Source organism: Neurospora tetraspora (assembly GCF_033439725.1).
Source record: "Neurospora tetraspora strain CBS 560.94 chromosome Unknown B0H65scaffold_6, whole genome shotgun sequence".
NCBI lineage: Eukaryota > Fungi > Ascomycota > Sordariomycetes > Sordariales > Sordariaceae > Neurospora > Neurospora tetraspora.
Window position 1 is genome coordinate 2471873 of NW_026944388.1, and position 14052 is coordinate 2485924.

General features: G+C 53.2%; 4 protein-coding genes across 4 annotated transcripts; 2 read left to right on the top strand and 2 right to left on the bottom strand.

Annotated features, from left to right (window-relative positions):
- Positions 1-934: 934 nt before the first annotated feature.
- B0H65DRAFT_444632 (uncharacterized protein) lies at positions 935-1581 on the bottom strand (the record flags this gene model as incomplete). The annotated part of the gene is made up of 2 exons (XM_062825692.1): positions 935-983; positions 1070-1581. 2 exons carry the CDS (start codon positions 1579-1581, stop codon positions 935-937), a joined length of 561 nt encoding a protein of 186 aa, XP_062679592.1.
- Positions 1582-2925: 1344 nt separating this feature from the next.
- On the bottom strand, positions 2926-4105 carry B0H65DRAFT_510748 (uncharacterized protein; the record flags this gene model as incomplete). The annotated part of the gene is made up of 3 exons (XM_062828432.1): positions 2926-3815; positions 3883-3997; positions 4076-4105. 3 exons carry the CDS (start codon positions 4103-4105, stop codon positions 2926-2928), a joined length of 1035 nt encoding a protein of 344 aa, XP_062679593.1.
- A 3841-nt stretch (positions 4106-7946) lies between these two features.
- Positions 7947-9051, top strand: B0H65DRAFT_473117 (uncharacterized protein). Its single transcript, XM_062827179.1, has 2 exons — positions 7947-8438; positions 8528-9051. Exons 1-2 carry the CDS (start codon positions 8283-8285, stop codon positions 8735-8737), a joined length of 366 nt encoding a protein of 121 aa, XP_062679594.1. The 5' UTR covers positions 7947-8282; the 3' UTR covers positions 8738-9051.
- Positions 9052-9935: 884 nt separating this feature from the next.
- On the top strand, positions 9936-13540 carry B0H65DRAFT_266879 (uncharacterized protein). The gene is made up of 3 exons (XM_062822692.1): positions 9936-10548; positions 10657-12257; positions 12323-13540. The coding sequence occupies exons 1-3, from the start codon at positions 10137-10139 to the stop codon at positions 13166-13168; spliced, it is 2859 nt and encodes a 952-aa protein (XP_062679595.1). The 5' UTR covers positions 9936-10136; the 3' UTR covers positions 13169-13540.
- The last annotated feature ends 512 nt before the right edge of the window (positions 13541-14052 follow it).

Genomic DNA, 14052 nt, shown 5'->3' on the forward strand with positions numbered 1-14052 from the left:
GCGGTGTGAGCTGATTTATATTCGTTCAGCTGTAGGGCAGCATAAACGTGACGAAGTGGAAGGGCCTATGGAATCTCAGCCCTGGACTATGCGTAATCAGGCTCCCTTTTTGTTCCCGATTGGGCAACAAAGCACGGAATAAACCGAGGAGATATCGAGATCAACAAAAATCGCTCCTTGGGAAATGAGGCTTGGATGGTCTGGGCACCAAGAAGGTAATTGTGAAACCGTACTATTAAGGAGTTAAATCAACATTGCGCAGTTCACTGTCGAACAGATCCTGGTTAAATGTCCAGGACGGGGAGTGCGGCCCGGACCGAGGCGAGGGCACTGACCATGGGGTCTCGTTCGGTTGTGACAAAGCTTGTTCGGGGTGGAGGCTTTGACCTCGGCTGAACTTACCGGCAGTGAAAAGTCTAGGCGAGTCCATGCCTCCCAGGCTAGTCTCCTTGTGGGTACCGTCCATGACCGTTACGGTAACCGTTGCGAGTGAAGGGGCCATGTGGTTAAGCAACTGGCTCGATGGTACCTGGGAAAGCAGTGATCGGACACATGGATAAAAAAAGAGAGCATGAAGAGAAATTACTTACGGTAGACATGGCTTGGGATCGATCCTATCATCATGTGAGGAACTTCCAAGGGGATTGCCGAGACACTGCAACTTTGATAGGGTAGGAAGTAATGTATTGGTGACATAACAGATATGGGCCCTATGAAGATTATCTCGACTCTTTGTGCAGATGTTGCTGCTAATCTACCGAATATTCGAGAACCAGATCCTTGAATGGATCATGAGCCATCAACATAAACATTACTTGTCGCGGTAGTAGCTCCTCCGCAGCCTTCTTCCTCATGTGTAAATCGGGATGCTCTTGCTGTCCGAGAAACAGGGGAGGCTGGTTCGTCCTGTGTCCGTAGTTGCTCTGTAGTGGAATCAAAGGGCCAAAGCAACGAGGAAAGCAACAACAATGCCTCTGATAACCCTGTCCACAACCGTTAGTCATGCGATTCAACGAAGGAAGCTCAGAGAAAGGAGACAGAGTGCAGTGAAGGTCTGGTAAGTACATACCCACCAAGGAGACCATGAGTCTCGGAGGATGCAGCACTTTTGGCATTTCCAGTAGTGTCCACAGGCTTGCCGTCATGAGCAGTGTTGCTTTCCTGGGCACCCACATCTGTGCCAGTGGGGTCGATCAAGGTGACAGAGGTGGAATTGTCTAGCGGCCATGTCGTGTTGGTGAAGTTTCCGAAAGAGGTTCCGTTCGCAGTTAGAGAGGGAAATGCAGAAGGAGCCGAGGAAGTGAGGCCGCTGCTGGAAATTGCAGCAGTGCTGCTCTCCTCAGCATCTTGCGAGATCACGATCGTTGCAAGGGCAGAGTTGGGCTCGCTGCCAAAGACAGTGACGGTTGAAAGAGCGACGGTGGTCACGGCAGCCTGGGCATTGGGAGAATTGACCAGGTCGACGGGGACGGTGACAGTCTTGTACACGGTCGGCTGCTGGACGATGTTTTGGGCTTGGACGACAGCGACTGGAGCAGCAGCAAGCAGCATGAGGGTGCCGGGAATCATGGTGGTGAGCATCTTGAAGTTGTCCCGATGGCGTGTTTGATGAATCAACCGATGTTGTGGTGGGAGGTGTAGATGATGCAAGCTGCAAGGAGCAAGAAACCAACTGAAGGAGACCAAGGATCTGGACTGGAGAACAAGAACGTCAATGATCTGAGTGTGCCAGGATGTGTGGGATGCGAGAGGAGAGAGACGACGAAATGACTGAACTTGAAGTTGACGGAGAAATCTCCGGCAATGGTTGTGAGTGAGGGGAAGATGAAGGACTTGGAAGGCAGGCGGTCATACAAGATGTAAGTAACTGATGCCTTCATTCGACCCTCTGTTGCTTCCCACGTGGGAAGGTTATCATGGAGGAAGCTGCTCCTTCGCAAAGTGGATGTCAGCGTCCACGTTCATTTGTTAAGATCGTGAGCGCCTTCCTCGGCGTTGGATGAAAATTTTGAAGAAACCAGTGTTGAGAGGAAGGTGCGTTTCCCCTTTGGCCTGCAAAGGCAGCAAGACCCGCACTGATCAGACCAGACATCGGGTGCAACTGCCGTTCATGATGATAACCCTCCTGGTTCTTGCTTCATTTTTGGGCGTTGAAATCGTCGTCGACATGATATTTGTGATGGGGCATTCGATCATACACCGCTCCTGTGATGTTGATTACCGGATTCTTCCATACAAGAAGGTAGGTACGCCAGGTGGAAAGTTTGATTGCTGGCGTGGAAGGCGCGAACATCAATGCAAACACTTCGTGATCGCCGAAAGAAAGAACACCAAACCAAAACCGTATCATTAAGTCCAACATAGCCCACAGCCCGTAGAAATTACATCGCGCCACGAATAGCCATCCGTATGTTCGTTCGCTCAACCATTCGAGGCACTCCATCATGCCTCATCGACTTGACTAGCCGTACAGCCTCCCCTCTTCTCAAGAACATGACCAATAGCCTGTATGTGTGCGTGGGTATCATGATGAAGTCGCAGAGTGTAAAGACATGTGCCACAGACATGCACGCGTATTAATTCCATTCCATGCCCAGAACGCCAAACAAGAGGATAGACACTGAGGATAAAGGAAAAGGGTAAAAGCAAAACAAAAGGACAAAAGCCCGCAAAACACTGATGCGATGATTGTGATGGAACCCGTGAGCAAATGCTGAAAAGTGGAGATGACCGCCGCAACCAAATAAAAACTCTGAATACTAGAAGGCACACTCCTCCTTTTCCTGTCGAAAAGATGGCCTGCCTTGTCCAACCCGTTCTCAAGTTCCATGGGATAGAGAACTCGATGAAATCCTGGAATAACGGGGAACAAGAAGAAAAGAAAAAATCGGAAAGAAAAGGTCGCGTTGAAATGTCAAATGGGTATCAAACCGATGTCGTTTGAACAGACGATCTTCCCTGCTCGGAAGCTGTGGGTGCCGTGTCTCTAGTTTGACCATGTTGTTGTGACACTCCTCCTCCTCCTCCAAATCCCGATGATAAACGTGGGCTTCGGTTAGTAGGGTACGAGGAGTGATGCGATGATACGGGAGGCTCCATCGGCGCGGGAAGAGACGTGGGAGTTTGTGGTTGCTGCTGCTGTTGTTGGTGCTGTTGTTGCTCCCTGCCTGATGCAGTACTCTGCCAGCTAGAACTGTAATCACCTGCCAACCGTGGGCCAATTTCTAATGAAGAGGACGTCATATGAAGAGTTCGGGGTACGCTCTCGGGATGTGGTAACGAATGCTGCCCACTCTTGCTTGCCGCTACCGGATCATACGGACTGGCGATTGGCGAGTACCGGTACGATGAGTTGTAATTATGATAACCAGCGCTGAGGGGACTGAGCGGCTGAGAAGTAGAAACAACAGTCCTCGGCGATGGAGCAATGGGTGCCGGCGCAATCGGCTGGTTGGGTTGCGGCATGTTTTGGCGGGCTCGACTCTCATCTTTCTTGGGACGACCCCGTTTCCGACCGGTGGGAGCCGCGCTCAGAGCTGATGCCGGAGGAGGGATACCTGGCGAGGGGAGACCGTTAGGCCGCGGCTGGATGTTCACGGGCTGTGCTATTGGAGTGGGAAATGGTTGATGGCCGTATGGTCGCATGGGCGAATATGGCGGCCTTTCCTCCGCGGGGCCAACTGCACGCCTCTTTGCATAATGGTCCTCCGAGTCATCGACCGAGTTCCGTTTTTGCGGCGACAGTATCGGTCTCTGAAACGACGGCCTGCTCACCATGGAGTTGTAAGCCTGAATGCATTGATTCACGGTCCTCCCTACACATTTCTTGAAGTTAGAGGCTGCAGTACATATTTTTCGGCCGTAAAACAATCCTTGACTCACCTCGAGGAATCTGAATAGAGTGCCAGTCTGGTTGATGGATGTTATGCTGCTTGATGAAGTCTATCATGTCGTCCACATTGACGCTAACCTTGATGATTTCCCCCAAGAGGAAGCGCTGTGCGAGAAGAGACATGGGTAAGCGAGGGGCGGGGGCGGGGGAATATAGAGCCAACTTGGAAAGAAGCATTCATACCTTTTCTTCCTCATCAAACGACGACTCCATGATGGAGGTTTGGTTCCTGGAGTCTGTCGTCGACGGGAGGGAGGAAAAAACGAAGGACAAAAAGAGAAATGGCCGAATGATATCTAGTCATTTGTCGAGGGCCAAATATGACTTGTTATTCGTCGGGCGGGCAACAGGACCGGGGGCGACACTCGTGATCGGAGAAGACGGGGCAGAGTCGCAGTGGCGAAGCGGCCTCATTCATATACGAATAGGGGGAATTGTTGCTTGCGGCAGTCAAGCTGAGAAGTTGCTTGGAGCTGGTGGTGCTTGATGGTGCTTGATGGTGCTTGATGTTATGCTGCTGCTTCCTGCTTGATAGTGGAGGCAGGCTTGTGGGTAGTGGTGCTTGTTGCAACAACAACCTGCTTGCTCCCACTCAACTGCGCGCGCGCCGCCTGCAGGGCATCCAGGATAAGGTGGACGGACGGGAATGGGGACGACAGGGGTCAGTGTACTAGGTGAGATATGAAACGAAGTTCGACAGCCAGAGTCGAGATATGTATGTGCAGTCAGTAGTGCCAGAAGGCGTTAATCCGTCATGTCCACGGCCGTGGGGTCACGAAAACCAGGGGGTGGGCGAAGCGAGCGAACAGATCCCTCTTGCGACTCTAAGTCCAAGACACTCTCGCCAGACCGGGAGATGAGTGGAGGACGGCAGCCTGGAATCGAGCAGGGCAGGCGGCAAAGAGACGCGAGCAGTACAGTGGGAAGCGCGCGTCTTCCCGGAGTTTCGAGTTACCGTAGAGGAGAGCGACGACGGGCGGGCGAGTAGATGTTGTCCAGTTGGATGGCAGGCGAGACGATGTTGCTGTCTCTGTCAATGTTCCACTGTTGCACTGTCGCACGGGGGGTGGTGGGCGCCCCGGTTTCCAATGTTGGTGTTAGTGAGTGCTCCACTTGGTGTTGAAATGACCCCGGTCCGGCTGTCCAGGCGCAATGGATGGGATGGGATGGGATTTGACTGAGGTTAAATCGGCGACAGCGACAAGGGAAGGACCAGCATAATGACAAGAACAACAACAGCAACAAACAACACCCCAGATTTGTTCACCTGGCTGACCTCGCCGTCCAGCTTTGCACTCCTTGTCCAGTCGGCGTGTTTCGCAGGGGTGGCCTGTCAAGGTCAACGGTTCTGTAACAGATTCGACTTTCTATTTTCTGAGAGATCGCGTACTGAACACTCGCACCTTTTTCTGAGATAATCCCATGCAGCGAGTACCGTCAGATAACCGGATACAAGGTGAGATCTCGACTGGCGCAACTGTCTGTCCAGGTCTAGGTTCCCACTTGTGTCGTCCAGTTACGCAACGCGGAGCGCAAAGAGGGATAGTTGCAAGGTAGACAAGGGTGTCTCGTAAGATTGCGGTTGCAGCTGCAAGCGGGCAGATCAAGTGACTGCGCGTGTGGTGAAAGGGTGCTGCCGGCCCACTAGCTACTTCCTCCAGGCCTTGCCTTTTGATCGCGGTGGTATCGGTGGATGTAGCCAAGTATGTAGGTAATAATCATGTGTGAGTGAGTGTGTGTGTAGTGTGTATATCCGTGTGTGTCTTAATGGTGGTGTGGATTCGCCCAAGCCAAGCAGTTTGCCGCGAAAAGGAAAGATTGAAATACACACCCGACAAGCAGCAGCAACACTAGCAGCAGCAAGCATGTATTGACGGGAGGTAGCCGAAGGCAGGAAATGGACGACGGGCCGGGGCCGATCCATGTATCTGAAGGCGAATAATGATAGACGCGTGACTTTTGGTCGTGTTGAGTGCCGTCCAGCCTTGAAGGCTGCTCAGCCGATGAAAGTCAGTATCAGGTATCGAAAGTTGACTGCGACTTCGGAGTACTTTTCCACCTCAACTTTGATTCGACCAGAACTTGGAGAAATGGGGAGGACATGGAGGACAAATATTGGACCCGTCATTCCCGTCATGTCGATAACACCCAGGTTGACCACCTGGTCACCTCAAAGGGCCTGGCCGCGACCCAGTTAGCCCAGCAAACTCTCGCTCTGAAAAGAAGGGTACAGTATGGAAGTACTGTCTCGGGCAGAGAGACCTTGGCTGACGGGAACTCCCCCCTCCTCCCGTCGCAACCCAAACCTCCAATGTTGATGAAACAACTTGACAACCGACCAAGCAGATGCAAAAAAAAGTCATCCGTGACCGATCATGAACATTTCCAGTATCCACCTCGGTCTTGGAACGTCGTAACGCGTTTCTGCGCGGGCCGAAGGGAACGAGCTACTTCAGCAGCTAAACAAAAATATCCGGCCGCAGGAAAAAATAAGGAAAAAGGAACGAAGGAGAAAGAGGGAGGAATGACGGCGACGACGCAATGGACGGACGGCTTCTGCGGTTCCGCTGAGGAGTGTTGCCGCTGCGAACTGCGACCGAAAGCCGGGAAGCTGAGACATGGTCGACGAAATGACTGTATCGGTTTCCGGGTTGGGAAGAGGGTGCTTGCCGTCGCGACCGTGAATCTACTGCGAAACTGCAATTCTGTCGACTGTCGAGTGTCAAGCCTCCAACGGTTGCAGTGGCATCGGATCCATCCATCATGACAGCGCTGCAATGGGAATGGGATGATGCGCCTGAATGCATGTATAATGGGGAGGGTTGACATGAGGGACATGGGGTCCCGCTATGGATCCCGCCATACATGATGGCCGGAGGGATGCTTGGCCCCACGTTCGATGGATGCACCACTCCCACTTCGACCTCTCTCCGATCCCATGCTCGCCATGCTTCAATGGCCGCGTCGTCGCCCGTGTTGACTATCCATCCAGATTCAGCATGGCTCTTTCAAAATGGCAGCACCATCCCCTCCACCCCTCCAAAGACATTCATGGCAGGTTACCCAGCATTTCCATGACGGAAAGGGAAACCTCCTGGTGGCCACCACCATCACCGTCCACCGTTGACCATCACTTTTTTTTTTTCCGCTGTCGACCTCTCGTCAGCTCGACTCTTTTCTTTGATACGCATCTAGCACCCAAAGGGATGCTCGAAATGTCCTTCATAACATGTCGCCTGCAGGCTTGCAGATTGGCCTGATGATGAATGGACAGCCATATGCATCCGAGAACAGCGTGCAGCTGCACATGTGACCCCCCATTTGCTGGTCTGCCGCCATGATAGGGTGCGGCTGCTCTGGGGAAGTGTGGCCAGCAGACGGATATGGTGGTGGTCGTAGTGGTGGTGAATGGTGGTGGACGGTGGTGAGTGAGATTTGGCGGCGACCCTTTTTTGCGAACCCAACCCAACTCGGGCGAACGTGTCCAACCAACCCCCGACCCTTTTTCTTCCGGCCGTCGTTGTCCGAGATTTTCAGCGACACCTCTCTTCACGCTCCCTCATCGTCCTGCCCCTCGGTCGGTGAGCCAAGATCGCGGCGGCGAAAATGACGGTCCTGTCGCAGTCGAGGAAACGCTGAGCCTCTTTTCCCTCTCGGTCGCTTGGTCTTCCGGTTCTCGTCTTGCTATCAAGTCGCACGAGGAAATTCTGTTGAAGCTGAGCTGCGACGTCTTTGCAAGACTTTGTTCAATTGGCCCATTGATCTCTGCGGTCGGTAGTTCGAGTATCCACTGACTAGAGGTCGGAAAGGCCTGTTTCGGCGACCATTGGACGCTGTGCTGAAAAGGCTCGCCAATGAGGGTGTTTGCGCGGCCATGTTCCATCACACGAGCTGAGGAGCACACGTCAAGCGTTCGTCCTTATAAGAGCCGCATCGTCCGGGTTCATGAAAAAGAGTGATATGTGATATTTGAGAAGTTGTCGCCGTCGCCGTCGCCGTCGTCTTCGTCGGAATGAGTGAAGCTTCCACGAGAATTCTGGAAGAAACAGCGATGGCGGTCCACAACATGGAATCCCATGAGCGTCTTTAAATGTCTGCAGTGACCTCGGACACTTCTCCACATAAAGCTGCTGCAAGATGAGCTGGCAGGGCACCAAGCAGCAAGGTCCAGCACGTCCAGCACAGCACAGCACACACTTTTGCTACACCAAGGGACCATGGCAAAGAGCACGGCAGGGCGGACGGATCTGGCAACATTTCCAGCAATATCAGGCTTTGCCGGGCCATCAACTATATAGATACCGGCCTTATTAGGTTGCTGGCTGGCTGTCCCATTACGTCGTGTTCGCTTTGCTGTCAATGTTGTGCCCTGTCTGCGCCCGGGTTGCATATGATGTTTATGCGTTTCGCCCTGTTCCATGTCTCTTTTGTTTTTAAATATCTTTTGGTCCGAGGCGAGGTGCTACACTATGGGGGTGTGTCGCCGAGGTCCTTCCAGAAAGGAGGGAGAACATGGTTCAACTGCGTTGCACACAAAGGACGGTCCCTGACATATGAAATCAGATATGTAGGTACAGCATATATCAAAGCCGGAAACCGTCAGAGACACTACACCCATCGCAGTATCTCACTCACCAGGCAACTTGTAAGCTTGAAAAAGTGACCAGTGGTTTGCAAAGAGCGCCACGCAGTTGCAGCAGGAGTTTCGAATTCCGATGGAAGGGACACGATATGTGGTTATTGTTCCACAGATGGCGATGGCGCACAGGTTGGGACGAGAACGCCAGTACCTACATACAATGCAGACCCTTTGGGCTCATTGATGTTGTCGGTCATCGGTGTTGAGAGACGTGAAGATGACATGGAGGGTTGGGTTTGCTATGTCCGGAATCCGTCCTGGATCCTGAGCTTCCCCATCCGGATGTCCTCAAACCTGACCCGACCTCCCGCTCTGCTTGAGGCATCCTCTCTCCATCAAGACAACGTGAAAGAGACATGACACCAAGGCCTCCCAATTCCGGACTGGGCCATTCGCAGTTTCAATTCCCTCTGGAGAGAAGCCCTTGCCCGTTGATGAAACAACAGGGCTCTTCTCACGTCGCATAGCTGAACAATCGCTGCCCAACGCCCACACATCCAAAAGCATTGCCCTGTCAATTGATGTGATGAAGTGGTGAACTTTTTGCCGGTCGAATGGGAATTCCAGGCCATTGCGCCGCCAATTGATGGTGGGGTCAGCAGCTGCCGAGCGCTATTGGTTTTCAGCTGCCGGGCCGTCGTGGGCTGCCGAGGCTGCCAAAAATGTGGAGGTCTGCGGCAGGCAAAACTAAGGTACTCACCGGCACAGTACCGGACAGCTACACGGTGGCACGGCCCCAGCCGGATTGCCTGCCACAAGACTCACTCTGGCAGTGGACTGGACTTTTGAATGGCGATCTCTTTGACCCTGGGCCGATACCAATTGGCAGTAGCGCCGACGCCGCGAACGAACAATTCCCATTGCTACGCTCGTCCCCAGACCCTCAGAATTCTGACTGCAACTGGCACGCCGAGAACAGCGACTCCCTCTTGTTCGGCCCTGCGCGTCGTCTGCTCCATTCAGTTCCCTTTTACGTCCACCGTCGTCGCCGACCCTTCGATTCTCTCTCTGGCAGCATATTTGCCCCGAGCCATAATCCAACAGTTCACAATAATTGCTTCACCCCAACTGAAGCGTGACAGTTCGTCGCCTCCAACGCCCTCCAGCATCCAGAGTCGCCAGCCAGCGGTCCAGTCGCAGTTGAGCATGCTGTCGCAAAGATCAAGGAGCCAAGACAACACCGCAACGGCAACAGAAGAATAACGGCACCAGCGACCGTCGTCTTTTCCTTCCCTCCACGAAAGCACCACGAAAGCACCACACGCTTTAACCGACTACTCGGCCACATCAACTTGCATCATTCTACCGCCGCTTCACCTTCCAGCACCCCGAAACGTCACCTTCTTTTTCAGCCCGTCGCTCGCTCCACTCTCACCTTCTCATGACCTTTGCGCCTAAGCCTACCGACTCCGCCGACCGTCTCCTTTTCTCTAGGTTGCCTTCTCGATCTGCACCTTCTTAGCCCTGGCAACACCTTTCTTCCTCGACTGCCAACTTCGTACAGCAAACGTGCCCTAAGTTCCCTCGACACACAGACACACCGAACCACTACTCACAGTCCCTTATTCGGGTGCGCGCAGGGCGACCCCAGCTGCTGCATCCACCATGGAGGACGGCCGTCACACACCGGACTCGACGAAGGGATCAAAGTCGGAGGAGCACTCCAAGATGAATGGCTCCAAGCTAAAACGGGATGGCGCCAGCAACGCCAGCAATGCGGCCACGCCAAACGGCTCCCAGACTGGAAACTCGAGACCCCCAAGCATGTCGCCCGACGAACACAAGGCCGCGAGTGAGAGCACAGCAACTCCCACCGAAAATGCCCCGACACAAAAACCTTCGCGAAAGGCGTCTCAGAAGAACATGAAGAGGGAACCGGTGCTCTTCAGCCATCTCCCCGACGTGAGGGAAGAGGCGTGCACACATTTCCAGGTCATTCATGACTGTCTCTATGGCTCAAAGAACATGGGTGCATCCGAGCATGACGCGTTGGATTGTGACTGTGCGGAAGAATGGCGTAAGTGAAAATATCTTCAGCTTCCCCTGGCCGCTAGCGTCGTGTCCGCCTCCCGCCCGCCCGCCGCCTGCCCCCTGACCGTTTACTGACACCTGGCTCATCGTATAGGCGGAGATATGAACCATGCTTGCGGGGAAGATTCAGACTGTATCAATCGGGCCACCAAAATGGAGTGCGTTGACGGCGACTGCAACTGTGGTGCCGGATGCCAGAATCAGCGCTTTCAACGAAAACAGTATGCCGACGTGTCGGTCATCAAGACGGAAAAGAAGGGGTTCGGCCTCAGGGCAAACACGGATTTGCAAGTTAACGACTTCATTTTCGAGTACATTGGCGAGGTGATCAACGAGCCGACGTTTCGCAGCCGCATGATCAAGTACGACAAGGAGGGCATCAAGCACTTCTACTTCATGTCACTAACCAAATCCGAGTTCGTCGATGCCACTAAGAAGGGCAACCTCGGCAGGTTTTGCAACCATTCGTGCAATCCGAATTGCTATGTCGACAAGTGGGTGGTTGGGGACAAGCTGCGCATGGGCATTTTTGCCGGGCGCGCAATCAAGGCCGGTGAGGAACTGGTGTTCAACTACAATGTGGACCGCTACGGCGCCGACCCGCAGCCCTGCTACTGCGGTGAACCAAACTGCACCGGCTTCATTGGCGGCAAAACCCAAACAGAGCGTGCGACCAAACTACCTCCTGCCACCATCGAGGCGCTTGGTATCGAAGATGGAGACAGCTGGGACACGGCCGTGGCGGCCACCACCAAGAAGCCCCGCAAGAAGAAGGCTACCGAGGACGATGAAGAGTATATCAACCGCTTCGAGCCTCGTGGCCTCGATGAAGAGGGAGTCACCAAGGTCATGGCCACACTCATGCAGTGCAAGGAGAAATGGATTGCCGTCAAGTTGCTCGGCCGTCTTCAGAACGCGGATAATGACCATGTCCGCAATCGGGTGGTTAAGATGCACGGATACCAGATTTTGAAGACAACCCTCAACACCTTTAAGGAAGACACCAATGTCGTACTACAAATCCTCGACATCCTGTATCAACTCCCCCGCATTACCAAGAACAAGATTACCGACTCCAACATCGAAGCCGCTGTCGAGCCCCTCACCCATTCCGATCATGAGGATGTCGCGTCGCAGTCCAAGAGATTGCTTCAAGAATGGAGCAGATTGGAGACAGCCTATCGCATCCCGCGCAAGAAGCTCGACCCCTCCGCCCCCGTAACCACCAACTCGTTTGAGGATGACCGCCGCAACGTCAATCACGAGGAGCATCCCTCGAGACCCGTCAATCCGTTCGAGAACATGGTCGTGCCCACTGGTCCCCGCAGCAACATTCCCCAACGTAACATGAACTACTTCAACAACCAAAGACCACGGAAGCTTCCAACAAATCTTCCTGCAGGATGGTTTGTTACCACTGATAGCACAGGCAAATACTATTTCTACGATAAGAGCGGCCACACCCAGTGGCAGCGGCCCACAACGCCTGCTGTCGACGTGCCCAAGGCCTCTGCCAAGGTGGAACAAAACCAAAAGGCTTTGCAGGATATCATCGACAGCTTGACTAAGGAGCCAACGCCCCGCCATTCTGCGAACCAAACTCCCAAGTCCAATACACCCGTGCCAGACAATGGTAAGAGGGAGAAGTGGAGGTCTCTTCCGATCGAGAAACAGATGAAGATCTACGAGAACACGGTATGTCCAGCCCCGTAAACCAATCCCCCTTCCTCTTGCATTGGTGCTGACCAAGGTGCCTTCAGCTCTTTCCCCATGTGAAATACGTTATGGACAAGTTTCACCGAAAACTTCCCAAGGAAGACCTTAAGCGGTTCGGCCGTGAGATCAACAAGAAAGTGGTTGCGTCCGACTACAAGCACCGCCGTGTGGATGATCCCACAACTATCTCCTCCAACCAGGCGAAGAAGATCAAGAAGTTTGTTAAGGAATTCTTTGATCGTGCTGTGGTCAAGCACAGGGAAAACGAGCAGCGCGCTGCACAGAAAGCCGGGTCATCATCTTCCGGCGCCCCCTCGCCTAATAACGGCGGTTCAGCAATGGAACCTAGGTTATCACTTGGCCTTAACGGCGCCAGCAGTGCCCCCGTCAAGAACCAGCAGCCCGACGCCGATGGAGATATCGTCCTTACAGACGTGGAGGACGAGGGTGACAATACCCCTGCCACCTCCAGCCCAGACCGCAAGAGGAAGCGTGCGGAAGAGCAAGAGGTTCCGGCACCGGCATCCGAAGCGATACCTTCACCGAAGCGAGTCAAGGAGGACTCGATAACCGAAGACTCGATTCCCAGCCCTCCGCCCCCTCCGCCGCCGCCGACGGATACCCCGCTCACAGAAGAGGAGCGGTCAATGCGCGAGCAAGAGGAGGCCTTAATGAGGGAGAACGAAGAAGCCCAGAGGCTGGAGGACGAGGAAGCAGAGCGCCGGGTGAGCGTTGCGGTCCAGGGAGCGGCTGCTGCGACCAGCAAGGTGAACGGAGTAAATGGGACCAAGACCCATCATACCTCGGAGGCATCACCTGCTGTTTCCGATGAGAGTAATGGGATGGACGTTGATCGTGAGGAGCAGAGTAATAAGCAAGGGGCACACTAGAAGCCCGTCAGTCGTTAACTACGGCTTTTATAAGGTTTTTTTTCTTTTTCTTTTTCTTTTTCTTTTGGGTGCGTTGAAAAGAATTTAAGGGTTATTGAGAACAATTTATGGAAAGAAAGGCAACATTGAAAGGAAAATGCTTGAATGGCTTTTTTATCGGTTGTTTGCATGAAGAGGCCAATGGCCAACCGCCAGCCGCATCCTGAAAGCATTGTTGGTTGGTTGGCAATAGAAACAGTGGTTGGGTTGGTGGTTACTCGCTTATCCGGTTGATGTTGGTTGGTCGGTTGGTCGGTTGGCGGTCGGTTGGTTGGTCATATACTCAAAATCGGTCGGTACACGGTCCGAACGGTTGGTGGTTTTCTGATTCATCATGCTCCCTTTGGTCAGTCTAATCGGCACGTATAATGCCCCGGAGGAAAACGGACAGACGGACGGGCATGGGTTCTTGTTATTGCTTTCCTAGGATTTCAGCTTTCATCAGCAACATATTATCTTATATCAGGCTTAGAACGGTGATGGACTGGGTGATGGATGGGCCGATGGTATGAACAATTCGACAGTCACCAACATATAGGCGGCAGGCAATTTGCTATGATTGGTGGACAAGGGGTACCAGTATAGCTGGCTGGCTTTTAGTCAAGGACACACACACACACACACACCTGCCCCCTTTTTTGATCTTGGAGGATTTTCTATTGGTAGAGAAAGCAATACTGCATTACGTGGTAACAGTGGTGGTGATGGTGCTGGATTCACACACAAACGTTCGTCAGATACATCCTACAGCCAGCACACACACACCTAGCAGGAATGCTCGCACGCAGGCTGCAAAGTTGCAGTTGCTTATTTGCTTACTTCAAGCTCATACTCAGAGCCCTATC